This window comes from Sinohyriopsis cumingii, chromosome 13 (assembly GCF_028554795.1).
Source record: "Sinohyriopsis cumingii isolate HCF-2022 chromosome 13, ASM2855479v2, whole genome shotgun sequence".
In the NCBI taxonomy this organism is placed as follows: domain Eukaryota; kingdom Metazoa; phylum Mollusca; class Bivalvia; order Unionida; family Unionidae; genus Sinohyriopsis; species Sinohyriopsis cumingii.
The window spans coordinates 68,182,305-68,210,214 of NC_142973.1; the positions used below are offsets into that span (position 1 = coordinate 68,182,305).

The 27,910-nt window shown below is 33.7% G+C and overlaps 1 protein-coding gene across 4 annotated transcripts in view; it reads right to left on the reverse strand.

Annotated features, from left to right (window-relative positions):
• The window catches only part of LOC149785783 (ETS-related transcription factor Elf-3-like), a 58,639-nt gene extending 31,959 nt beyond the window's left edge, over positions 1 to 26,680 (reverse strand). The window contains exons 1-2 of one of the 4 annotated variants that reach the window (XM_089979701.1): positions 26,528 to 26,668; positions 11,739 to 11,771 (exon numbers count right to left, since the gene is read on the reverse strand). In XM_089979701.1, coding sequence (XP_089835827.1) covers positions 11,739 to 11,766 — 28 coding nt within the window. In that variant the 5' untranslated portion in view covers positions 11,767 to 11,771; positions 26,528 to 26,668. Of the gene's footprint in view, positions 1 to 6,812; positions 6,885 to 11,738; positions 11,772 to 26,527 lie in introns of those variants that run through there. The other 3 variants (XM_089979700.1, XM_089979702.1, XM_089979699.1) reach the window with 3 other exon arrangements.
• Between the last annotated feature and the right edge of the window lie 1,230 nt (positions 26,681 to 27,910).

The window sequence follows — 27,910 nt, forward strand, 5'->3', positions numbered from 1 at the left end:
TGTGGAGTCTGTTCAAAATGACACACAAAATAAGTACCATTTGTGAGGAGTCTGTTCAAATTGACACAAAAATAGGTCCCATTTGTGTGGAGTATTCAGTGCAAGACTGCACTTTGTGAGTTAAAGCATACATTATTAACAAATTCAGTTTTAGCATATTCTCTTTCAACTTAAATATTTATTCTATATTCAGATCAGTATGACACAGGAATTGGCAGTCGTAAACTGTAAACTGACAAAAGCAGAGAAAATTTACTGCATACCAAGGAAATAACTTTTGACATTATTTTAGTTAATGAAATATTTTCGACACAATTCATACAGACAAAATGTCTGTACGGCTTAGGACAGCTAGATGAGTTGAAATTAAGTTAGATTTTTCAATTTTGGCACAGCGTCTGTCACGGCACTAGAAAGCAAGATTACCATGGTTGCCAACATTCACATTTGAATCCAGAAATAAAATATATAAAAAATCTCTTCCAAGTAAACCCACAGTCATTAACATCTTTTGTTTATAGATGTTACGATCTGAAAATCTGTCGGATGCGACATCACTATGACGTTTCTACAGTTTCTACCCCAGTCGTGTTCGTTATATCAATTCAGGCAAGAAATGTGTTAAAGAACACACAAATCTCCTTCATTTTTGGAACTGTTATTTGTAAACAGTCGAGGTCGTACAATTATAGTAAAATTTCCCAAATTCTGTTTGTCGATGTTGTAATGTAGCCTATAATTGCACTGGCACAAAATATAGGAAATACATGTAGATTTACTACATTTTTTTTGTCTTTAAAAATATTTAATAAAAAGAAAACGTACGTTTGAGTTAGATATAGGTAAATATTTACTCGCAAAGTGGAAATGCGAAGACATCCTACTTCAATAGTGAAACATTTCCTTGTATCTAATCAAAAAAGTAAACATCCTCTGGTGACCCGCGAGCTCCATTCAGGCTTCAAAAACTACCAAATGGTATAATAAGTATTAGGCAAGACCTTTACGTGGTCTGCAAAGACCCTGAGCAATGTTCAAGTGATCCACGAAATAAAGTTTGAGAACCAGTCCTCTATAAATTACATGACGGTGGTAAGATTTGTCACTATAGACACAGAAGTGGTAAAGAAATTTGCCATATAATGGGTTTTCGTTTAAAAACTTGGTATATGGGTTGTATACACCATCGACTATGTCCCAGATGAAGACAAACGGACACACAGCAAAGGATTGAAGCCCGTAAATAAAACATTTCACCTTCGTATGACACTGGAACATGACCCAGACATAAACTTGGATGAAAACCCAGCAGTGCAAGAAAACTCTACATAAGAGGACAAATTTATAGAACGCTATTGAAATAGAAGACGCTATTGAAATAGAATACGCTATTGAAATAGAAGAAGCTGACACTTTCATGATGTAGGGGCTGCATTAGACAAACTTGGACAAGTACAATCATGTTTACGATCATCAAAACCCCAAAATAAGACCACAACTTGAACTAAAGAAAGAATTACAAAACCAAGTAAAAACTAACAATAAACCAAGACAAGCTTGGAAAAACAATAATAACACTATAACAATACAGTGAGACGAAACGGCACTACCAAAACAACAGCAACAACAAATAATGCTGAGACTATAAAAAGAAAAACAGTCACAAAGACGAACCAACATTGGACGAAATAAACTCTTTCTCTTTGAACAAAGCAACTATGTTGAATAAACACTAACATTTATCAAACATCACTAAAGAATGAAAAAATACATGACATCACTAAAGAATGAAAAAATACATAACATCACTAAAGAATGAAATAATACATGACATCACTAAAGAATGAAAAAATACATAACATCACTAAAGAATGAAAAAATACATGACATCACGGGATGATACTCTGAATTAAATGAAACATTTCCACATCAGTTCAAATAAATGACTTTGATCGCCTACGACGGAGGATGAACGAAATACAGTCACTTGAAGTTAAGATGATGGGTATTCATTCCCGTTAGGAGGGTGGATGGTAGGGTCTAATCTCCACCATCACATGCTGGAAACAAAACCCCACCTCCAAAGAAGAGGCGAGCAATTCCTCTCATACAGTAACAAAATAAAAGTAACATCTAACAAAAATAGAAAACTTGCATACTAACGCAAGCCTAACCCTATCAGGCAACAAGATTGTAAACACACACACACACACACACCAGCAAACAATAGGTTATGCTCCTTAAGTAATGGGTGAAGAAGATAGGAGGCTAAGCTATCAATGCGTTATGGTGTTATGTTCCTTTAGTAAGGGGTTAGGACCATAGGAGGCCAAGTTATCACGGCTAGGTAGAACGGCTCACGTAGAAGGTGAGGGCGGTAGGAGCCTAGGTTATCACGGAGAGGTAGAAAGGCTTTAAAAAGAGGATCGGAAATTAAGGACATAACGAAATCATCTACAACCTTGAAAAATAAAATTGGAAAACATGCTAATATTAACAAATATAAGTCAAAAACACTTAGCCTATCATACAGACATTCAATACAAGAAGCAACATTCTTCCCGTACAATGCAACATGTAAATCGTTCTGTATTATGCACATATATAAGAGGGGAGGGGAGGTGGGGAAGGGGTGGGGGCTCACAATGAGCATATAGCCGGGATCATGTTCTGGCTGGCGCTCACTGCAAGGACAAACAATATATAAATAATCCAATAGCTATACAATTTTATTACATGCTTTCTTCAGTGAGCGCGTGCCGGGATTAGCCTTTTTTTTTTTTTTTGTTGTTGGCCCTAGCCAGTGCTACGTACAAGATAACAAATAACTTTTCACATCAAATTTTTAACTGGGTACATTAGACCTATTTCCTATTTATTGATAAATAAAGATACCTATAACATATTTTGATCAAAGGAAATGCCAGTCCTGACATACATATGCACGTATCAAAATCATGAAGGCACTTTTTGACAATAGCTATAGCACAAGTTTCACACAATGCAAGGACACAAAATATCGATCATTGGCAAAGATCCTATCAAACTTTCCAAATGGGTGAGGAAACCAGCCATACGGTGAAATGCCTGAAGACCGGAGTTCAAATCGGTTTCGGAACGAATGGAGACCTGACAACGGTAATCTAAACAATTACATTCCTATCAGAAAGAAAAAATGTCCTTTATTGTTAATTTTATTAAAGAACGACAAAAAGAAAAACACAGTACAAAACCGGGGGGGGGGGGGGCGGGGAGAGAAGATTCAAACACAATTTTAGCATTAGAATATTACATTCGGGTGGAAAGGAGGTCACCTCTAGGGCCTGTTCGTTTATCATAGCTGGATCTCTGGAGTTATCAAAAACAACATTAAAAATTTAAATACATTGAAACTGGAGGGTTTTATCAGTCATTTTTATATAAATCTCAAATATCCATTTTTGCCTTCAAAGCTAAATAATAATTTCTAATTTTGACAATGTATACAATACCAAATATTTCTTAATTTACTAATGTAATGAGTAATTTACTAATTTATTTACTTATTTACTAATGAGTTTTTTACCCATGTACTAAAGTATTTATCACAAGATGAATATATTTATATCCATGTTTTGAAAGTAAAGAAAAATAAAGAGTGATGTGTACTGTTATACAAAGTCTAAGTTACTCATCATCTGCTGTGTATAAAAATCAGTAAATGGTAATCAAATTGTGAGGTATAGAAATAGCACATATATGTGACCATCTCACCGTCTTTCTCTCTTTTTATTTATCTATATCTCTTTTTTCATTTTTTTACAGTTGTACAATGCTAAAAGAATATTTTCAATGAGGCGCGAGTTCTAAAGCAATTCGCCAGGTAAACACCAGAATAAAACTGATGGTCTAGTGCCATTGTAGAGCAAAGTAAGGTCCCTAAATGGCAAGGTACCATTTCAGGCTCGAGTAAGGTGTCTAAGCGACACAGTCCCATTTTATGACCAAGTAAAGTCCCTAAGCGACACTGCGCCATTTTATGACCAAGTAAGATTCTTAAATGAAATGGTGCCATTTCAGGACCAAGCAAAGGTCCCTAAACGGCATGTTGTCATTGTGTTTATGTTGACATGTCTATGACCAGTTTCATATGTTCATGTTAAATAATCATATTTAAAGATCACTTAGAATGCAGATCACAGTGACAAACTGTTTTCATACGTAAAGTGAAAACTGTTTTCACACGTAAATCACAGTGACAAACTGTTTTCATACGTAAAGTGAAAACTGTTTTCATACGTAAATCACAGTGACAAACTGTTTTCATACGTAAATCACAGTGACAAACTGTTTTCATAAATATATGAAGGTACATTTAAAACGAATGCGCTCTTCTAACAGCAAATATTGATTTAATTTTAGCTATAGGTTTCCAAATTTAGTACTGATGTTGGGCCAAATCAGTGTGTAAGAGATACAATTTATATGAATGAAAACAAAAGATTTGCTGATGATTTTGTACACGACTGAAAACCAGACAGATAGTGTAGACATCTATGGCGTAATATACACGCATATTTCTGAGTTCTGTTCTTAACCCTTCCCGAGAATATAACCGTTTTTAAATGCAGTGTTAAATATGGAGTGAGTGAATAGATCAATAACAAAGGGATGAAGGAGAATAGGACTAGGTGGAGTAATGCAAAGATAAACATCACGATAACAAAGATAACTACTATTTGAATGAAATAGTACTGATGGTAGTGACAAAAAAGGGTCGATATATCAAATAATTGACATCAGTAAATGTGTAGATGTGAAAATACTAGACTGCTGCTGCTGATTATATCAATTCATTATTAGTAAAATACAAAAATTCACAATATCACACGTTTAAATCTTGTGTGTTTTTGTGTGTCTACTTTTTGTCTGTTTTGCAGGTAGAAATTGTATATAAGTTTATTTTGCTTTGTATATGATTAATGACTTTCTTGCATGGTCACTTTAGAAGATTTAGAGTACAATGAGACAAAATACGATAAAGTTAACAAAATATTCAATAAGCGGTTAAAATAATTCAGTAAGCGGTTAAAATAATTCAGTAAGCGGTTGAAATAATTAAATTTAGGAGACTAAAGGCAGTATTTACCAGCTGAGTCTACTTATTTCTATTTACATTTTAATTTCACATTTTAAATTTAATTTCGTTAATCACTTAAATGGAACTATACTCTGCAGATAAAATGTACAGTGTTACACTGAAGACTAAACTCTTGCAAAATATATCTCTTCTTTAAATAGAAAAATAAAGAAATAAGTACACAAATAAATAAATAAATAAATAAATAAATAAATAAATAAATAAATAAATAAATAAATAAACAAATAAATTTTAAAGTTGTTAGAAGTTGCGCCAATATAACTTACCTACCACTCAAGGGCAGAAGGGCAGTATCACACATTGATCTCTCCAAATGTTTTGATGGCACTTGCAAAGTATCACATCGTTATCAAGTCATCAACCTAACCACTTAAATGTAACTTGCAGACAAAAACAAAAATATAAATCCCATCTTGTACATGCACTTTTGCAAATGAATTATTTACTGCCACATTTTAAAAACAATTTTTTTGCATAATCCCAGAATGAAAAACTTTCAAACGTGGAGATTGCCAGTAAATTTTGACCATAATTTAACATGCACACAACAACCACTTGCAGCAAAGAAGAATGCATATCCGATAATTTTGGGGATTCTTGAATATTCTTTTTTTCCTTCTTAAATTTCCAAGCTTGATCTCGGGATAACATCTCAGTTCTCGTAAGCTGGAACTAATGCCACTTTAGTCATACCTTTCCTGAATCTAGCAATTCCCAAAACTGCCACCATCAAGGTGGTATGTAGTCTGTAGATGTCCATGGCAAATTTAAGACGATTTTCAATTCCAATGCTCGTTGAAATTGGTAGCCATAAATGAGAAACAAACTACACATCATATTATCGGCTTATAAATTCAACACTGAAGCAAAACAAGCTGTTTGAATTGTCCCACCAATTGTGCAAAGAGATGACATAACGCTCAGTTTGTTTTGTGTGTTTTGTTTGTTTTATAATAAACTATACAAGTTTGTATTATCGACCATTGTCATTACATATAGACGTACATATGCATTCATCCCACATGCTCTCCATTGAATGCTAATTTACAGGCCTTACCGACAAGTATTTATTTTGAAGAAATACACGGATCAAGGAAGTTTGGCCATGTTATTTCATCGTCCAATCTGAATTTATCGCCAAGTCTTTCCTGCTTCCGAATGTTACCACTCCTAGTGGTTTATATGTACATCAAGTCGTTACACGAAGTAGGGGCATTTTACGACGGATGACAACATTAATTACTGAATATGACTTTCTTGTGTTACCCATTGTACAAGTACTTTTCAAACCAAAACATCAACAACAAAAAAAAAAGCAACAAAAAAACAAACAAACAACAAAGTGAAAGTTTTTCAGAATGACCGAACAAGATGGCCGTGAAAGTTGACAGCTTTAGATGCAAATGTCTGACACATTATTTTGTCCATGTCATTTTGGTGTCTTTTGGCGTTTTAGACTAAGATTTCGAGTCGACAATTATGTAACGCTAACTTATAAATTACTTCCAGGTTTACTCGTCAACAGTAACAAAATGGAGTTAGACATGACTCGTAGAAATTGCGCAGAATTAATGACAGTCAATCAGTTGCTACGGCAAAGGGATTATTTATACCAACTATACAGGAGATGGCTTGCAAAGTATGTCGAATATGCAAAGATTACAGTACCTACCCATTTTTGTTGACGAAACTTGAACTGTGTCACCACAGCGTACGGCCATTTTCTTTTCAAAATTACACCATCGAATCATGTACGCGATAGAAAGATAAACAAAATTGCTTTCAAATTTTAAAGAAATGCACATTGTAGCCAAAAAAATATCGTTTAGCATTGATAGTTTTCATGACACATTAAATGATCGATCAACCAGGTAAGAAACTTTCACGTTCTCTCAATAGTTGAAACTCTTGTTACTTGACAACTGTTGCTTCGTCCCAGTTCATCACACCACGAAAGGAACAATTGAAGTTATCAAAGACCAGTAACTCCAGAAGAGTCCGTGTTGGGGCAATGGACTGTCTACTGACATGCCTATACAATCCAAGTTTGCAGTTCACAATAAACAGAATGAATATTTATTTTTATTTAAAGGAGATCATGTGATAATTTATATTGTTTTATATTTGTCCACACAATCTGAATATTTAAAGTAATTTTTAATGTGGCAGAAAATTAAATGCCTTGTAAATTATTTCTATCCAAATCGTTGAGCTAATTTTCTCGCTAATATAGCCGTAATTAGCATGGCTGTATGTATGTTTCGCTTTCATGTTTCTGATTATGTATCTGTCGTGTGCTTAAAATGTTGCTTTTATGTATGTGTGTATACTGTGTATGTGTACAGTTTGTGTGTATAAGTGTGTGTGTTTTTTATACTAAAGAAATATGATTGGTCTGTATGGTCAAATGGTGCACTGAATGCATTATAATGCTTATTCATCGCTGTTATTATGCATATGCAAATAGGTTGAAGACCACATGGTAACCAACATAAATGGCTTCTATAAATATAAATTAAATAAATAGACATCAAGCAATGTAATAGATACACAGGATATGTTCGTGAAAGAAAAGCAGATGATCCGAGATATTAATATTACATACGTTCATGCCATTGCAATAATTTTCCAGATTGTGAAATATGCACATTTGTTTCTTCAAGTTAAAATTGCTTTTGAAATAAGCCGTGTTAAATACTGTTTTGAAAGTCCAAGAAAATGTCATGTAAGGGTACAGTTTCCTAAAACTAATTAAATTCATGCGCGCTATGTCCGAAATACGGGAACACTGTTGCAAAAATATGGATGTTTGTTACAAATAATTTTGACAAACTTTTTCAACGACTCATGACACGCAAATAGTGGATTGTACAAAATCCATACCGTCATGCCATACAAGTGTAATCAGAGATGTTGCAAGAGATGGTATGGACATTGTTTAAAGAGAGCTAATAAGCTTTCTTCATTTGTAATATATATATATATATATATATATATATATATATATATATATATATATATATATATATATATATATATATATATATATATATATATATATATATATATATATATATATATATATATATATATATATATATGCGTGTACTTTTAATTAGCAAACGTAATTTTATTTCTAATGAGGTTGTCTTTTCAAAGAAAATATTTCAGTGTCCTTGAGCGAGTCTCCGTCTGGTAGTGTGTCAATGGCACCAAAGTCAGTCATCGAACATCAAATTATCTAAAATGACTCCAGATTGTCTGCAAATCCGACAAAGAATGTACACTCAGGAATCATCCATTTCGTTAGTAATTTAAGCGATTTTTTTCCCCACATTTTTATAACGTAAATGCACTATCTTTTAAAGTCTAAACGTTGTATATAAGAACTCTGAAACCTTCAATATATACTAATATACCTTGAGAAATATTCTTTGTCAAAGACGTGTTTTATAATGCGTGTATATTTAGCCATTACTTTATGGTTAAGTCTGTGTCAAAGGCGTGATGTATAATTAAACTATGTTTATCAGTTGGTTCTAATATTACTTGGTGATTTAGATTGGTCTGCGAGAAAAGCGCGCACAACCATTTATATTTCAATACAGATTTGATCCCAAAATTTAAATGCAGTCATAATTTTATTACTCATTAGCGCGCGTGTGTCCGTTTGAGAGAGAGAGAGAGAGAGAGAGAGACAGAGAGACAGAGAGAAAGCACGCATATTTCAGAATTGCCCATTTAAAAATTAGCGAGGCACAAAGTTAGCATTTATCATAGGATGCAAACGTAAGAGGCAAGGTTAGTACTATAAAAATATTCTGTTTGCTTAGATACAATTTATCCAGTAATGGTATATGCAAGATGCATTTCAACAGAAGCTCGGACAAATTAAAGCATGCAACAGACCGTCTCCAAAAGTTTAAAATGACATGTATCAGATTAATGCAATACGAAGAGACATATAACCAGTCTATCTGAAATATTTTGTACTCTGTACGAACGTCAACGTAGTGACGTATTTGTATACTCTGTACTAACGTCCGTTTAGTGACGTATTTGTGTACTCTGTACGAGCGTCAGTGTAGTGGCAATTATCGCTAGAAAGTATTTCGTATTATTTTTAAAAAAAATTCGATACGAAGTACCAATTGGAACACAGTGTTTCGTGTAAAAAGTTTGCATGCCGTGTATACTCGCTTATAAGTCGAACAAACTTCAAACAACAAAAGTCCTGATCTTCCGTACCATAATGCAATGCTGTCTATTCTATATATTACTACTAACAAACAGCACAGACTCCCATTATGCGACGGTAGATCTGTGTGTGTTAAGTTCGCATTTGGACTCGTCTCATAAGCCAGTATATAATATAACTTGATACAAAAAGTTTTACTTTGAAATGCAGTTTGCTCCGAGAAATTTTTCGTGAGGCGCATGCTGTTTTATTCGTGAAATAAATACAATTAAACTTGGCAAGTACGTAACGGATACAACGAATTTACGATTAGCATGAAATTAGTTTTAGTGTTTTGTATAATAGTAATGAATATAATAAATGTCTTAATAATAACCAAGATATTGTAATTATGACTGAATATGTGCTGCAGTCATCAGATATTCCAGAGCTCTGCTGACTACTTGATTTCGATGAAACTTAATAAACAGCTGAAGTTTAACTTATGTGCATAGAATACTTCTAAAAGATTGTGTTGGAATTTATTATTGAAGGTTTGTGTTGACAAACAAATAAGTAAGTGATCAAAATTCTTACTGGATCTAACATATTTGCTGATGTTAGTGACGTACAAGCCTGACACTATGGATAATTTCTACATACGAGCTACAACAGGCTTGACACCCATATCTGGAAGGTGAAAACATTTGGTTTACTCAGATCTTATCATTCATATTGCTTTAAAAGAGTCAAATTTCGCCATCATAGAATTTCTCAAAAGGGAAAATCTTGGAAATACATTTCAACATGTTAATGGTTATTCATATATATTTTTAAAACAAAAATAGCAGACCAGAAGGATTTTCTTCGGTATCAAAGACAAAGGGTTTATAAGGTCTAAAGGGGAACAATAAGTAAATCACCTACTCGAATGATTCAGATAGCGGTGTTTGATTGGTTGAATGCCAGCAATCCCCGTACTACTACAGATCCATACGATATCGGATATTTATATAAATATAAAAAAAATCGTGTCAACAGGGGTAGGAGATGACGTTAATTAAAAATAATTTCTCATGGATAAACGTGTCAACATATACATGTTATCACACTAGCAACTGATTTTGTTTAACATATTTACAATAATACACAGAAAGGATTATTACAAGTGTGTTGTTGGGCCAACGTAAACCCCTAATTTAAAATGGACTAATCAAAAATTATCTTCGTAGATATGCCTTGAAATACAATGTGCTTATTCATGATCTCATTTCACACAGTCTAATATGTTTTAAGTAGCCACTCTGGGAGTGGTGACTAAGTGGAATATTTGGACAGGTAACCGTTTAACACATGTGTTCATTTCACACAGTTTAACATGTTTTAAGTAGCCACTCTGGGAGTGGTGACTAAGTGGAATATTTGGACAGGTAACCGTTTAACACATATATTCATTTCACACAGTTTAACATGTTTTAAGTAGCCACTCTGGGAGTGGTGACTAAGTGGAATATTTGGACAGGTAACCGTTTAACACATATGTTCATTTCACACAGTTTAACATGTTTTAAGTAGCCACTCTGGGAGTGGTGACTAAGTGGAATATTTGGACAGGTAACCGTTTAACACATATGTTCATTTCTCCTCAAGTCTTCCGGACCTTACGAGACAAGGTATTGTATTGCTCTGATTGCAATCAATGAAGTATAATGTATATATATTAGTAATAATAGGAATCATTTGATGAGATTAAAATGAAAACACCCTTTACACGAATTATATAGTTCTGAATACAATATCTTGGAACCTGCACCTATTTATTAATAATGTAATTTTAATTGTATTTTATTGGAGGGCTATTACTTGAGGGGTTGATTCTATCTTACATAAATACCCATAATCCATCAAAACCAGACTGCATATATAGAAAACTGTCTCTATTACTGGAAGGTTTGATTTTAATTGTTATTTAAAAAGATGCAACAAATAATAAGAAACACGTTATCCCTATAATTTACTAATGGGCACAAACCTATAAATAGTAACGATCCCTACGTCGTTACAATATTTTGATCGAATTTACAGATATTTGCAGCAGATGTATGTATAATTACGTGGTAAAAATACATTTTATTATTTTGAATGCTCGAACGTAATAATGGATGACAAAACTTATCTATTATTTTATTGTGAATGGTGTAATAATGTTAAAAATTTAAAATTTGTTTTCAAATTATAAATTTGTATCTTGAAATTTGGTCTCCATATCAGCTACGCATATCGGAATACAATACTGAAGGTCACCTATATTAACAATAGCATGTCTTAAACAGCCAATATGTGAAGGTCCCATGCTTTGAATAAATGAAGTAATAAACCTTCATTAAGCAAGCATTTGTCTTGCAAAGCCAGTTTACTTACTTCTCAGAGGTGAAATCAGCGTCTCCATGTTTTCTGTAAGCAAAAGTAGTCCTAAGTAACAAGGTAAAAAAGTAACACGGTTAAAACGGTAAGTGCAAAAGTTCGACTACACTAGGATCATACCTACGCTCAATATGGACACATTATTGAATTAGAAATTCAATGCAAAAACCAAAGTGGCTTTGTTTAAAGAACACCGGAATAAAGATCCATATATCTTATATATTATATTTGTTTGTATATATTAGTTCGAGAACACCATTGGTCCACCCATCGTGACCAAAACAAGTATTCAAAATTGTATCAAAAAGATACATAAAGGTTTATAAAACTTATTAATACATATTTTAATATATGAAAGTTCATTTCAGTACGGTCTAATAAGTATCAAATCCCGTATTTCGGAACAAATTATCACGACAAACTTTAACAACATAAAAACTCAATTATTTTGAGCGATTAAATGAGTGTCGGTTTCAAGCAGAAGTATAGTTTATAGCAGACGATAGTAAACGCGGAATTTCCTGTACAAATCAATCATCTTTGCAAGTCATTGTGGGTAAAACATAGAACAAAATTATAATTTTACGAGTTAACTCCTTATAGCAATGAACATTTTTGCAAAGAAAGTATCTAGTATCAGTCATATTTATAATACTTTGCATAAAATTACCACAATGACTTGCAAAAGATGACCGATTTGAAATGGAATTTCCGCATCTATCGTCGTTTTCTTTAAAAATATTCCAAAATGAAATTGTCATTCATTTACCAGCTACCGATTTGCTGAGGTCTCGTGTTATCAAGGTTTGTAGTTGCCATTTTCAACTTGGTGAAGTATAATTCTTTTCAGGAAAAGTATTTGGTACGCTTATTTGACCGTGTTATAAAGGTAAACATACCTGACAGTGTTGTAATAGACTTTAATTAAGTTTGATATCCCGTTAAGCTGGATTATTTGCGTTTTAAAGTTCGAATAACATCAAATATATCATCAGCTGTACTTTGGACATGCAGACATAAATTGTCGACGTCAGCAGTTTCAACTGTTTCAGGATTACCGTTCTCATCTCTGTCCATGTCTCGTGTGTGCTAATCTTTAAATCTCACTAACGGTAAACAAACGAAAAAACTATCCTATATTACGTATCTGAGACTATTGCAGGATTATAGTAATGGTCTAGGCAGAAACAGATGGGTTAAGAACATTCAAAACATCCAATCGGAAACTGGGTTTCAATTTTATTTGCGTTAATCAAAACATTCCCAACAAATGCAGGTTAGATACAATATATAAGGAAAAAGTTAATGATCCTATTTTTATAAATATGGGAATCATCCATTACTAACTCGACAAAAGCTAATACACAGAGAATATTTAAAACGGAAATAAAATTGGAACATTATTTGCTAAAAGATCTATAAAAAATATATGGCAAACGTATTACAATTTCGAATATATAATCACTGTTTACCGCTAGAGAAGGGAAGATGGGAAAATTTGACTATATATGAAAGACTGTGTACGCTTTGGATGCAGAACTGTGTGGGTAACGAATTTCTTTATCTCCGTGAATGTAGCTTTTTCAGAGAACAAAGAAAGCAACCATCCAAACACTTCTTTATACGAGACCAAGGTTTAAAGAATTATTGTTTTCTGATAAACTTGGTATTTTAAGAAATCTGTATAAAATGATTGATATTATTTTATAAAAATTTCGTTAATTTCAAATCATCTTTACTTGATGTTCTTTTTATTATTCTTTCATTGTGATTTTTATTTTATTTTTTTCATTTTAAAAAAAAGATGAGAAAAGCACCATATGTTCATCATTGTAAAGTAATGAGTTTGCTAGAGATTAATTAGTGTTCCATAATTAGCAATTTACATACTGTATTCCCGAATGTATCAATATCTCTGAAATTAATTTTCAGTTTGATATTTATTTATTTATTTTTTTATTCACAAATTCCTTTTTTTCTTCTTCGAGGCCCCAAATCGTTGTGCTCTACTTCAAACATAAACTGACTAGCTGCTGTCTGATGATTTTCGTTGTGACTATTAAAGCACAGACAGTTTGGTTTAATCATATTTTATTGGTAAATTAATTAAACAGAGAGAGAGACAGACAGACAGACAGAGAGACAGAGAGAGGTGGTATCAGCGATACAGACTGTGGTTATCAAATTTGTATTACGGATTTAAATTAATTCATTTTCAAAGAAATCTCCCAATTTCACTTATGTATTTTTTAACATGCTGAAGAATAATAAAACTTTCTTAAACATTTCTATTACCCTTGGGTAATAGATCTGTAGTCACGGGGTATTAGTACATCTGAATACCATATTTTACATGAACTCATTTCGCTGTGTGATATATTTTGGGCAGTACACGAAAATAAGTGTAAACTTATTTCAGGCCGCTACAAGATCAAAACTAGTTATCAGTAATTTGAACCCGATTAGTATTCCGAGTATTCACCTTATGAAGTACTTTGAACTCGAGCATTATTCCGTTTACTCACCTTATCAAGTAATTTGATATAAAGTATATATAACATTCTATTTTCAACTTTAAGCGTTATAGTGGACACTAAAAATGGGCAAAATCCGACGTTCAGGTAACATTTAGTATCGATTATTTTAGATTATAAATTGCATAATTCTCTTTCATTTCCGCGTCAAATTTATTACTATGGACTAAACTTAAACTGCCAGTTCAGAATAGTTGTTCTCTAAATGCTTTAAAATGCTTGTGTCCGAACACAGTGTCCACTATAACGCTCAAAGTTGAAAATAGAAAGTTGAAAGAATAAATAACGTTTTTTATTTAGTCTGATTTGCAAAGCATGTTTCAAAGTAAAGTGATAGCATACTAATCCGCAAACAGGCACCCATCCCAAACTACCCTTGAATTTCCTAATACGGGTGTAATAATGTCGCATGTACAAATATTATGATTTGCTTGTTTAGCTTATGTTTCTATTTTCGCACATTAGCAGTTCGAATAAATGCTGACCTTAGCAGTTCGAATAAATGCTGACCTTAGCAATTGAAGTATATGCTTACCTTATAATAGCAACAATTCAATTATTTAGTGTTTGTTAAAAATGGAAAACCATGATGATAGTAAGATTGTTCATACTGAAGGTCAGGAGTTAAAAAATACAGTTCTGACATGATTTAAAGATAATTGGTTGTAAAAGTCATAAGAACAGATTTCTCAGGCTTAAACGTTCGAAGCCATTGCTTTTATCAATTCTGCAGTTTGAGATCATTGTTTATGACTAGTTCTTTTTAGGGCAGTACATGGATACATATTGTAAGGAAGGATTTTCTTTACAAATAAAAGAACTCATGCGGTCTATAACATCGTTAACGCAGATTAGGAACAATAAAGGGACAAATTCAGAACCTTGACAAACTCCAACATTTATTATACTTTCTTATAAATAAATGCCATTTAGCAACACGTTTTGTTATAGTGTTATATAATTTCGAAGCCAAGTTAGCGGATCACCAGATATTCCATATTTCTTTTAAATATCAAACATCTATCTCAAACTCTATCAAAAGTTCGAAAAAGATCATAAATATACAATTCGAGTCACACACACATTATATATATATATATATATATATATATATATATATATATATATATATATATATATATATATATATATATATATATATATATATATATTACGATTCAATTGATGAAGCTAATAAACATTCGAATGATCACAAAGTAACCCTGACTTGTACTAGTAACAAAGTAACCCTGACTTGTACTAGTAACAAAGTAACCCTGACTTGTACTAGTAACAAAGTAACCTGACTTAACAAAGTAACCCTGAATTGTACTAGTAACAAAGTAACCCTGACTTGTACTAGTAACAAAGTAACCCTGACTTGTACTAGTAACAAAGTAACCCTGACTTGTACTAGTAACAAAGTAACCCTGACTTGTACTAGTAACAAAGTAACCCTGACTTGTACTAGTAACAAAGTAACCTGACTTGTACTAATAACAACGACAGTTTTTATAAAAACAGTTGTAAACATTTCTAAAGACGCATCTTCCAAATATCTTCTTAATGTAACTTACGAGAGATATAGGTCTTTAGTTAGAAACTTGATGTGAATTAAGTTTCTTATTCAAATGAAGAACTTGGGCAAATTTCTAACTATCTGGAAATATTTTGTCTTTGAAAACATATTAAAAACGACTTTCAGTGATACACCTGCCGACTGAGAACACCTAAGGAATTATCTGATTAAACCTATTAGGTCCATATGTATTATAAATTATTTTTCAGGAAGAATGATTTCGCTGCAATTATTCCTTTTTCGTAACCTTTCACGTCTACATTACTATCGTTAATGTAAGAAATGGATTTGAAATAATTGTTAAGTAAATTTGCCTTGTTTCTTTCTTCATAAACATACGTGGAACCATTATTATTTGCAACTCTGAGCGAAGGCATATGAATTTAAGGACTTGTACAGCGACTTTGTTTTTCCCCTCTGAATTAGAAAAATATACATCAAGATTATATTGAAAGTTGTTTAGCGTACTTTTTCATTTTCTTCGTTTGATTCACTAGTTGTTTATACCCCAGTATAACGATTTGCCCCTTCCGGGTGCAATTTTACACAATTTTATAAATCATAAATATCATAACTGGGAATCGAACCGAGTATTACCATTTGGACTGACAATATTAATATTTTTGAGAGAATATGTAAACGGGTAAATTCGAGAAATTTAGAAGCAAATATTTATAATGTTGCATTTAGACCATTTGTAGGCTGACGTTTTCAGACAGGGGATATTAACAGTATCATGGTCACTAAGTGATGGATCTATCTTTATTAGATAGCCTTGTGAAAGGTTTAGAATATGACTACACATACAAGTAGGATCGAGTCAAGTTTTTGTAGTGGTAGTCATTTGTTTTGTATGAAATATCAGTTTTCGTAACTTGATCTAGTCGAAATATCACTCAGCTTTAAAGAAATAAAAGTCTGTATTGAATTACTAACAATAAAAATGCGCTTGCATTTCTCGTTAATTGGTATGTTTCATTTCAAAGTAATTTTGGTTTCTCACTAATTAATTATTTTAAAGTAATTGGGTCTGTACCCCGATTGTCACTAATTAATCAGTTTCAAAGTAATTGTGTCCGTACCCCAATTCTCTCTTATTAGTCAATTTCAAAGTAATTTGTTCTGTACCACAATTCTCACAAATTAGTAAATATATATTTAATATGTACTGTAAGAGAAACTATATGCTTTTGAGAATGAAGTATCAAACTGGCTTGAGTATATCGAAGTAATTCGACCTCATCCACCATGAAAAGTCCCGTAAAAAACAACAGAGACGAAACTGAGATAAAGGACAATTAGATGTGTACTAATCATTTTGTCAGAAACATCTACCAGACCTCCTCCTCCACGACAATCATTTACCAGACCTCCTCCTCCACGACAATCATTTACCAGACCTCCTCCTTCACGACAATTTCTGTATGTTCTAAAATGTTTACTGAATTCGTCAAGTCCTAAGTTATACATACAACGTTAGGTTTATGGTGCATTTCGGTGTTACATAACACGGGAAAACAAAATATATTAGGTGGGTGGGTAAATACTTCGTTTTGTCTCGAATATTGAGATGTAGTCGAGAAGGATTAAATTCAATATCCCCACTTAGACCCAGTGGAAGAAAAAGGAAGAAAGTTTAATTGGATAACTGTAGTAAACAAATTGCATCTTCCGATACGTGCATAACAAACCGTATGACTCTTTTGGCGTCTCATGCAACATGCCAGTCCACAGTTATTAAAGATCACGATGCTGACTATATACTGTATCATGGAATTACCCCATCATCAAAAATACTATTCTGCATCATAGAAATCCACGATATCAAAAGGCATAGTACATGCTGCATCGTGGAATTCCTCATTTTTAAAGGGCATACTATATACTTCATCATGTAATTACCCATTATCAAAATACGTACTAAATACTGCATCATGGTATTACCCAGTTATCAAACGGCATACTATATTGTATCATGGAAATGACAGCATCTACAGGCATACTATATTGCATCATGGAAATGACAGCATCAACGGGCATACTATATTGCATCATGGAAATGACAGTATCAACGGGCATACTATATTGCATCATGGAAATGACAGTATCAACGGGCATACTATATTGGATCATAGAAATTACAGCATCAACAGGCATACTATATTGCATCATGGAAATGACAACATCAACGGGCATACTATATTGCATCATGGAAATGACAACATCAACGGGCATACTACATTGCATCATGTAATTACCCATTATCAAAACACATACTATACACTGCATCATGGTATTACACTTTATCAAATGGCATACCATACTGCATCATGGAAATGCCAGCATCAAAAGGCATACAATACTGCATCATGGAATTAAGCATTATCAAACGGCATACTATATTGCATCATGTGATTACCATCACCAAAAGGCATACTACATACTACATCATGGAATCAAACATCATCTAAACGCGTACTGTATACTTCATCATGGAATTTACCATTATCTTAAGGCATAATATATATATTGCATCATGGATCAGCATCATGGAATAAACAATCACAAAAAGGCATACTATATATTGCATAAGGGATTTGCATCATGGAATAAACCATCATAATAAGTTATACCATATTGCACCATGGAATTATCATCATGAAAATGCATACTATATTGCATCATGAAATTATAATCATGAAAATGCATACCATATTACATCGTGGAACTACCATCATTAAAATGCATACTATATTCCATCATGGAATTACCATCGTCAAATTGCATACTATATAGAGTCATGGAATTACCCGGCATCAAAATGCATACTATTTTGCATAACGGAATCACCCATCATCAAAAGGCATACTGTATAATGCATCATGGAATACCCATCCTCAAAAGGCATACTGTATAATGCATCATGGAATTACCCATCATCAAAATGCATACTATATAATGCATCATGGAATAACGCATCATCAAAAGGCATACTATATAATGCAACATGGAATAACCCATCATCAAAAGGCATACTGTATACTGCATCATGAAATTACCCATCCTCAAAAGGCATACTGTATAATGCATCATGGAATTACCCATCATCAAAATGCATACTATATAATGCATCATGGAATAATCCATCATCAAAAGGCATACTATATAATGCATCATGGAATAACCCATCATCAAAAGGCATACTATTTTTCTCTAGATCAAATTCTGCTCAGGTGATATTCATAGAGAATTCCACAGGGAAGAATGCATATTGCAAAGTAGACATACAGCTGTTTGACAGTATTGATTTTCAGGGAAGAGGAAGGGAGAATAAATGTATATCGAGAAAAAGAATCTCAAGGAAAATCAGCATATTTGCACGATATACAATATTTGTAAAAGTTAATTATGACATCTCGGACTTCTGAGTAGTTGTTTTGGCATGGTATTCGTCCCATTATATAATGGGAAAGGAGTTCAAACTGGTTTTCGTCCCATTATAAATTGGGTAACCCCAAAAACTAAAACTGGCATTCGTCCTCAATTTCTTGTTTAATGCAAATTCACTTCCTGTTAATCTCTTATTTGCCTGTAGTCTCCTGAGACCGAAGAGCTTGTCGTTAGTCTGGTACCTGATGTTGATTCCAGTGTCATAGTTACGTGAGGCGCCAGTAAGCATGGCAGAGAACACCATAATGAAGACGGTTCCGTCCAACACACATCCTTGCTCGACTCCATTGGTGACTGTGATGGTTCAGATGATTCGCCAGGACACGAGCGAGCAAGCCATGATGCAATTGTCTAATCCTCATAATGAATTTCTATGGGCAACTCAGTTTTGCCATTATCTTCCAAAGACCTCACGGCTGACTGCTTCAAAGGCTTTTTCCGGTTTATGAATATTGTATACAGGTTAGAGTTATGTTCCTGTCATTTCTCCTGTCATTGACGAGCTGCAAACACCATATCTATGGCCCCTCGTCCTTTCCTGTAGCCAAACTGATTCTCTGTCAGGAATTTGATCGACGTGATGCACAAGTCAGTTCAGCAGAATTCTAGCGAAAATTGTGTCGGTTGTTGACAGCTAGGGGCTGCCCCTATGATTATCGCAGGATTTTATGTTCCTTTCCGCCAAGGAAGTGGACAATCGATTCATCCTTCTACTCTTGGGGTATAGTTCGATCAGCCCATATTGACTGGAAGAGTTCAGTCAGTTTCTATACCGTATGCGAGCCTCCGGATGTGTATCCTTCTGTTGATCCATGTGCTTTGACATTCAATAGTGGGTCTATTGCTTTAGCGTCAGGTAGGCTGGGTATTTTTATGGGGTAATTCCAGTAACCATGACCTAGATCCTAATAAATATGTTTACTTCTGTTGATAATGATCCTAATAACAAACCTACACTCCTATAAAATACTCGCCATGTATTATTTAACAAAATAGAAATATCATCAGTGTCTCGGTCAAGAACACAGCTAACTTGATGTTGGACAAGGTCATGTACAAAACACAGTTATTACCTTTAATCATGGAGAAAAAGCCAGGAAATACAAATTAAACATCCATCCATCCATACGCACGTACGCACACACATACATACATATATACATACATACATACATACACACGCACATATACACACACACACACACACACACACACACATACATACATACATACCTGCATGCATATATAATTTGTAACATCTGTATAATTTTGTATATCTTTCAAGAGACTAGCATCAGAGAAAACAATGTAATTAATAAAATAATAAAAGTATTATCATCGAAAAACAAATATTATCTTACCTTATTTTAAATTAATTTTTAATACGTCTACTGGTGGATAGCCCTCGTCTCGTTTCCATTTATGAGTGTATTGAATACAATCTTGGGATAGAACTATGTATGTATCGTAAGGTTCAATAGCTCCACTTGGCACAATTTCTCTTAGGTACATTTCCGAGCCGCTCAAGGGCATAATTCAGAATTAAAATTTTTACACCACATGTGAAACCCAACCATACGGAAATTAATCACATTGTCGTTTTTAAAATATTTTAAATCTTACAGACATGAATGTATGAGAGAGAGAGAGAGAGAATCACGGACAGACAAACACAGAGAAATAAAAGAGACAGACAGACAGACGGACAGAAATAATTAAAGGCGATTCCCAAGACAAAGGAAAGTCAAAGTAGTTTCAAGCATTCTTAGCAAGCCTGAATTAGATCCTTCCACATTCGTTCCTTAAAAAAAATATTGCCGTCCACAATGTCATGTAGGAAAGAGATCTTCGTCATGACAATTTATTTTACATATCGCCTTTCCCTTCGTTTCTAAGGAAATTATCAGTGAGAGCTCAAAAACTAAAAGGACTGCAGGTGCCCAATTTTTTTCTTCACTCGAGTTTTCAGTCGTATCGAGACAAGATAACGCTTTACTCAGGGGCCATGTGACTCATTCGAGTAAATCAAAGTATTCAACATATGAAGTGTGTAGACAAGTATTTCTTTTTAATTAAAAAAAAAACAGTTAAAAGAGCATGATTTTCTTTAATATCCATGTCATGTTCTTTTTTTTTTAAGTCTCGAGCACTATTATTATTTATTTCAGAAAAAGATTTCCTTGTTTTTTCCTCCTCCAAGCATTATATATATATATATATATATATATATATATATATATATATATATATATATATATATATATATATATATATATATATATATATATATATATACATATATGTTGTTTAATGTTATGTATAAAGACGTCTAATTAGGTACCAATATTTATCTACAACATTGTTTGAGTAATACCTGTTACACCATCTTTCTTTCAAATCTAAATCTCACCATTGTCGACCATTCAAAGGCATTCCATGGTCATTAGTCCTACAATATATGAAAATGTTGTTTTTTCGCTCGGAAATTTGTAAATTAGTTTCAATTCGCTTTCAAAACTTAATCCTGTTAAAAAAATACCATACAGTACGTATTTAGATAACATGCCTTCATCAGAAGACCATGTTTGACAAAGGTGAATTCCATTCTAGCTTTAATTTCACTCTAAAAATGTTCAGAATTATTAAAACGTTGATAATTCCACATTTATATGTTTTTGACATGACGACAACAACTGCAAAGATCAAAGTATCGGTGAAGAAAAGCATAGGACTGTAAATATGCAGAAGGACTTCCTTCTATTCTATTTTTTAAATTTTGATGTTTAGTTAATTTACCCCCCATCAAATTCATCCCGGACAAAGGCTGACCACACTCGAGGATGTTTCCGCAATGTAAGAAAGGATTGTTTCTAATATTGGTTTGCGACGGAAATGGCATTTTACGGAGAAGTCGGAAAATGCTGACACTATTGCCCCCCCCAAAAAAAAAACCAAAAAAAAAAAACAAACGTTTTCCTGTACAAAAATATATATTATTCCATTAGAGAATATTTCATCATTAAAAAGCAACCTTTTTTTTAAAATAAAAGTAGAGAAAATTGTCAAAAAGATTCATTTTAAAGAAACTGAACCTGACAGGTCTGAAACAGTTTTTCGCACATTGAACCGGTATCCTCCTCTCCCTTATTATCTAACTGTTTGTGCTCCGAATTATGTGTTGTCATTCTACGCAAATCATATTGGTTATGATGTGGCTAGTTATAGTGTAATATCTGGTCATCTTGTGTTGTCATTCTACGCAAACCATACTGGTTATGATGTGGCTAGTTTATAGTGTTACATCTGGTCATCTTGTGGTACTTATATTGTTTATAATTTAAAAAATAGTGTGGTCTGATTTGGACTGAGCTTCCTCTATCTCGAAACTTGATTTGGATTGCTTGGTAATTACTGTGCTAAATTTAAAAACAGAGCCGTACATTTAAGTTTGTATGTATTGAAATTTCACACATGAAAACAAATCAAAAAGCGAATTTCCAGACAGGGAAAACTAGATTTAGATTCTAAATTAAAATCAGATGTTTGGAAATTTATTCAAAAACTGTTGCCTTTGTTTGCAATTATTTTGTTTGATCAGTGTCTTATCCCCCACCCCCTAAAAATTTAATGTAGACATAAACTAAAGCTTAGACTTTGTGATTTGATTGGCTAAAATTGACCCCGTCTTACTAAAAATTGACTGATCAAGTCTTAAGCCTCGTCTTAACTTAAAAACACCCATGTTGGTGAAATTAGGCCAGGTACACTTTTGAAGCATGGAGATTTTTGTTGTTGCAGATTTCATTCTTTTTCTATTTGAAAGAAATGTAATATTTTATTTTATTTTGTGAACATGTAGGTAACCAGTCGCTAATATTTGTCGAGTGACATGAACATTATTTAACCTAATAAACAGTCACTTACAACTGTTACTATTAAGGAGAGAGAAAGTGAGAGAAAACACAAAAAATAGAAATCAGATATAAAACAACCAGACTTTCCAAAACAAAAACGTTTCAATGGATCTTACACACACACACACACACACACAATCGCACACACACACACGGCCGCGCGTACAAACACACCGCGTTCGCGCGATATAGTATATAAATCTGATAATAGATATATTTAAATGGACGATGAAATCAGTATCGAAATATTAAAAGGCGGTACGTGCGTTTCACGGGACAGAACTAGAACAGAATTGCGAGACAGATAATCACAGAGTAATTTCCCTTGCATGTAGCCCTTCGTAATGTGACCGAGGTCGTGAAGTATGCCCGAGTCGGCTGTCATTCGATTGCCGACATGTTTGTTCAACGTTTCTGCGTCCATCTTCTTTCTCGTCGATGTCCTCGTCATATTTTATCAAACGTCTGTCAGTCTGTTTCATTTTTTTACTTCATCAAACTTTGTTGTTTAAATAAAATGTAATTACGAGATGCAAAATCTCTCGAACTACGCTCAGCTGAAAAACAAGTTCGTTGTCCATATAAGCTGAAAAACAAGTTGGTTGTCTATATAAGCTGACATAAGTTGGTTGTCTATTTAAGTTTACATATAAGTTGGTTGTCTATATAAGCTGACATATAAGTTGGTTGTCTATTTAAGTTTACATATAAGTTGTCTATTTAAGTACGCAAATAAATCGGCTACCTAATTAAGCTGTCTATATAAAAACGGACATACTCATAATCTTCTTAGTTAAAATAAGCAGACGAAAACTTTTTCAATGACTATTCGGCGACATTTTCTTTTTGTATGAACTTTTATAATGGGCTTTATTTTTTTAATAAATGTATTCATTCTGTCGTCCTTTGATTCGTTTGTTGGTGTAATCCAGAGGTCGGCAACCTACTGCACGCATGCCACAAGATGGCACGTCAAGATATTTTGTGTGGCACGCGAAGGGCAGCCAAAAATATCGATTTTAACAGTGTTACACTTACTGGTTGCACGCGCTCTTTCATTTTGTAATTAATCCAGAAAAAGTGACACGCTATGTAAAATAGGTTGCTGACCCCTAATCTTTGGGAATAATGATTTGATTCTTTTCTTTCTTCATTTCCTCCTTATCCATTATGCTATCACAAGAAGGGTTCTTTCCTTAACATAGTTATTGTTTTCGCGGAGATACTCTCTGTCTGTCTGTCTCTGTGTCTATCTCTCTGTATGTATATGTCTGTCTGTCTGTCTGTCTGTCTGTCTCTCTCTCTCTCTCTCTCTCTCTCTCTCTCTCTCTCACACACGCGCACGCACACATTTACTCTGGTAGAATTTAGTCTTTAGGATATGTAAAACAAACAAAACATGACAATTGGGCGAATCTCTAAAAGGGATCGTAATCAATAAGAAAAAAGGCGAGAGTTGCAATTCTAAAATTATCTACATTAAACTGCCAGTGTAGGAAAATTGCGTTTTTGTAACAACGTTTCTACACGCTTCCATTATATGAACAAAGAGTACGATTGGAACATGAAAAAAAAGAGCAGAAAACAGCGGCAATGAGAACACTTGCAAGGATGATGTACCCGCCAACACTTCGAAACACAGCTGAATCGATTTATCTATAACAATTATTTATTTATTTTTAAAACGGACTCAAAGAATGGAAATTGACATATATTGACAACTTTAACACATCTGACTGTGATGGATACATTGACCCTAATGAGGACAAATATTATCCTCTCCTACCACGTTAGCATATTAAATTTTATATTAGTGTAACATAGAAATTTAATAAAAATCTGTGGTTCAATTTTTTTTCAATAGTGACGTTCAAAGTTATTACATAATTTAACCACAGGTAGCGTCTGATGTTTCAGTGTCTAAGACGCGTGCGTTTAATTCGGCCTTATCAATAATCTCCTCTGGCATATGATTGGTCAGTTCTCAGGTGTGGCAGACATGTGGATGGAGTAACGATAGGGTCCTTAGCACATCCTACATTGATCAGGCAAACGCAAGCAAATGTGTGCCACAGACAGTTCAGAGCACGAATTGGCCGTTATCAGCCATTCAATACTCACAGAAACAAAACCGTTTAGTGCTGTCATAGTCATTTTCGAACTCGAAGGACGAACACCAAGGAACAAACAACAGGATATATGGGAGATGGGAGGGTGCGTGTGTGTATGTTGTTTCTGCTTGTGGGTTGCAATGATATGACATTCACACATGACATTATTTATATGCAAGTGTGGGAAAATCGTACTACAAGGCAGAAGAAAGAACTATTCATTCAGAATGAAAAAATACTATGTTGTTTTGTATAGACTTTAAAATATTCCATTAGATAGATGCGGAAACAGTCAGAGATTATATCAAATAGTTTAAACTGTAACTAATTTCTGCTTTCAATGTGTAATGAGTAATTATTTTAAACTACCTGTTTTATTTTTAAAGTTATTCCATGGATTAACGCTTCTATACGTATGCATGTAGATACAATAATGCCCACACACTTACGTAAATTGTTCATAATTGTTATGTTGGGGAGTGTTTAACTGATCCAGCTATTATGTCATAAAGAGGCACTGGATGTTAAAAGCTATAGCTTTTTCCCCCAACAGTAATACAAATCTTAAGGGTTGGTTGAAGACTCATTTACTCGTTGATATTAGGATAATAAATAATGTACTCTTACAGCAACAACAATAAACAACAACACAGCTACTACTACTACTCCTACCACTAATACTAGTACTACTACTATATTTACGTAGCTGACATAAATGTAAAAGTAAAGTTCGCAAAGTGCCGGATAAACTATACAGTAACAATTTTAATTTTGAATAGAACTGAAATTCAAACATACAAATATTATTATATTATGTACATTGATACAAACAAAGATTGTTTAAAAATGTTGTGACTTTCAGTCATAGTAAGATAGAGGGGTACCATACCCAATGTTTTAGCTTAGCATATATTTCCTTTAAATTTTTCATACTTCAAATTACAACTCAAATCCAGGGAAATGCAGAAAATGAAATCAAAATTCGATGAATAATAATAATAATAACAATAATAATAAACTACCCTCACCATCATATTAAAATATGAAAATATGCTATTTTACCCAAACAGTGATAAATATTGTGATGTGCAAAAACTGCAAATTTACAATTTTTCATATAAATAGCTTCTTTTTTTTATTTTAGGACTAATAAATAAAATAAGGTTTAGTAATTTAATAAGTACAAGCGGGAACTCACCGTTCGTCAATCTTGTCTCAAGGGCCTGAACTCTGCATGTGTTAATACATATCCATTGAACGACATGCACACGATGTTACTACATAACTTTATTAGCAAATTATGCCAAGATCATGAACCGCTTTTTCTTTTTGTTTGGGCACACGAATGATTTGTCGCCTGTACCAAATAAGTCAATAACTGCAACGAAATCATGACGACATACATTGTGGGTACAGCTGGCAAATTTACTTCCGGGTTTATTCATTGGACACTACGTAACACCGTATCAGCCAATCATACTGGCCTTTACGTTGCGTAAAGGTCTGTCAAGGTGTAGGTGATAAAGCACCATTATTTTAATATCATGGATATTAGAAGCAGACTGATTCGAAACGAAGCTAAATTTGTGAGAACCAAGCAAGAACAACATCAAAACAGTCATGACAGAAAACAAGGTTCAAGCAGTGACTAACTGTAGTGGCACTGACCTTGGGGAGATCAAAAAATTGAGACAGTTTCGACTTGTTATCGTATCATGTACTTGATCGGTATAAATGTACATGGTTTTGTTACAGAACATGAGTGTATGAGATTAAGGCGATCCTCCACCTTTCTGTTGTTGTTGTTGTTGTTGTAGGGTTTAACGCCATTTTCCAGCACACGATAGGCAATACATGGCGGCCAGTATTAATGGTGTAGGAAGAACCCAGAAAACCCCGGAAAGAACCACCGACCCACGAGAAACTACTGGCAAGCTTTCTCACATACCCACATTGGCTGAATCCGAGACTCGAACCCACGTAGACAGAGGTGAGATGGCAATGATCCGTAACGGAGAGCGCTTTAGACCACTCGGCCACTCGGCCCCCCCCCCCCAACCTTTCTGTATCTAATTGCCAATTACGAATATATAATTTGTTGTCAGCTCAAATTATTTCACGCACTTATCCCAAAAACTCCTCGCCCCTGGGTCCCGAAAGAATCGTAAACATTATTCCAATGCCCCTGGGAAGATGTGACGTGTGTGACTGCAACACATCACCCACTTACTACCGTCAGTCTGACCAAACCGTGATGAATAGGCCGCAGATTGTTACACTAATCATCTTGATTATATCTATTTTTTCTGCTTATGCTTCTTTATTTACATATCTTTAAAAAAATTTATATGGACGTAATTTCTTATTTGAAGGAGTCACACCCGTGAATATCAAAGTATGAGAATGAGGGCGACATTACCGCTACCCTCCCTTAACCCACTAAATAGTATATTATAGACTGAGGATCGCGCGATATATTTAATAATTCTCCCCCAGATCTCTCTCTCTCTCTCTCTCTCTCTCTCTCTCTCATTTATCTTAATTATGGACAGATCATGGATTTATTACTACTACTGAACAT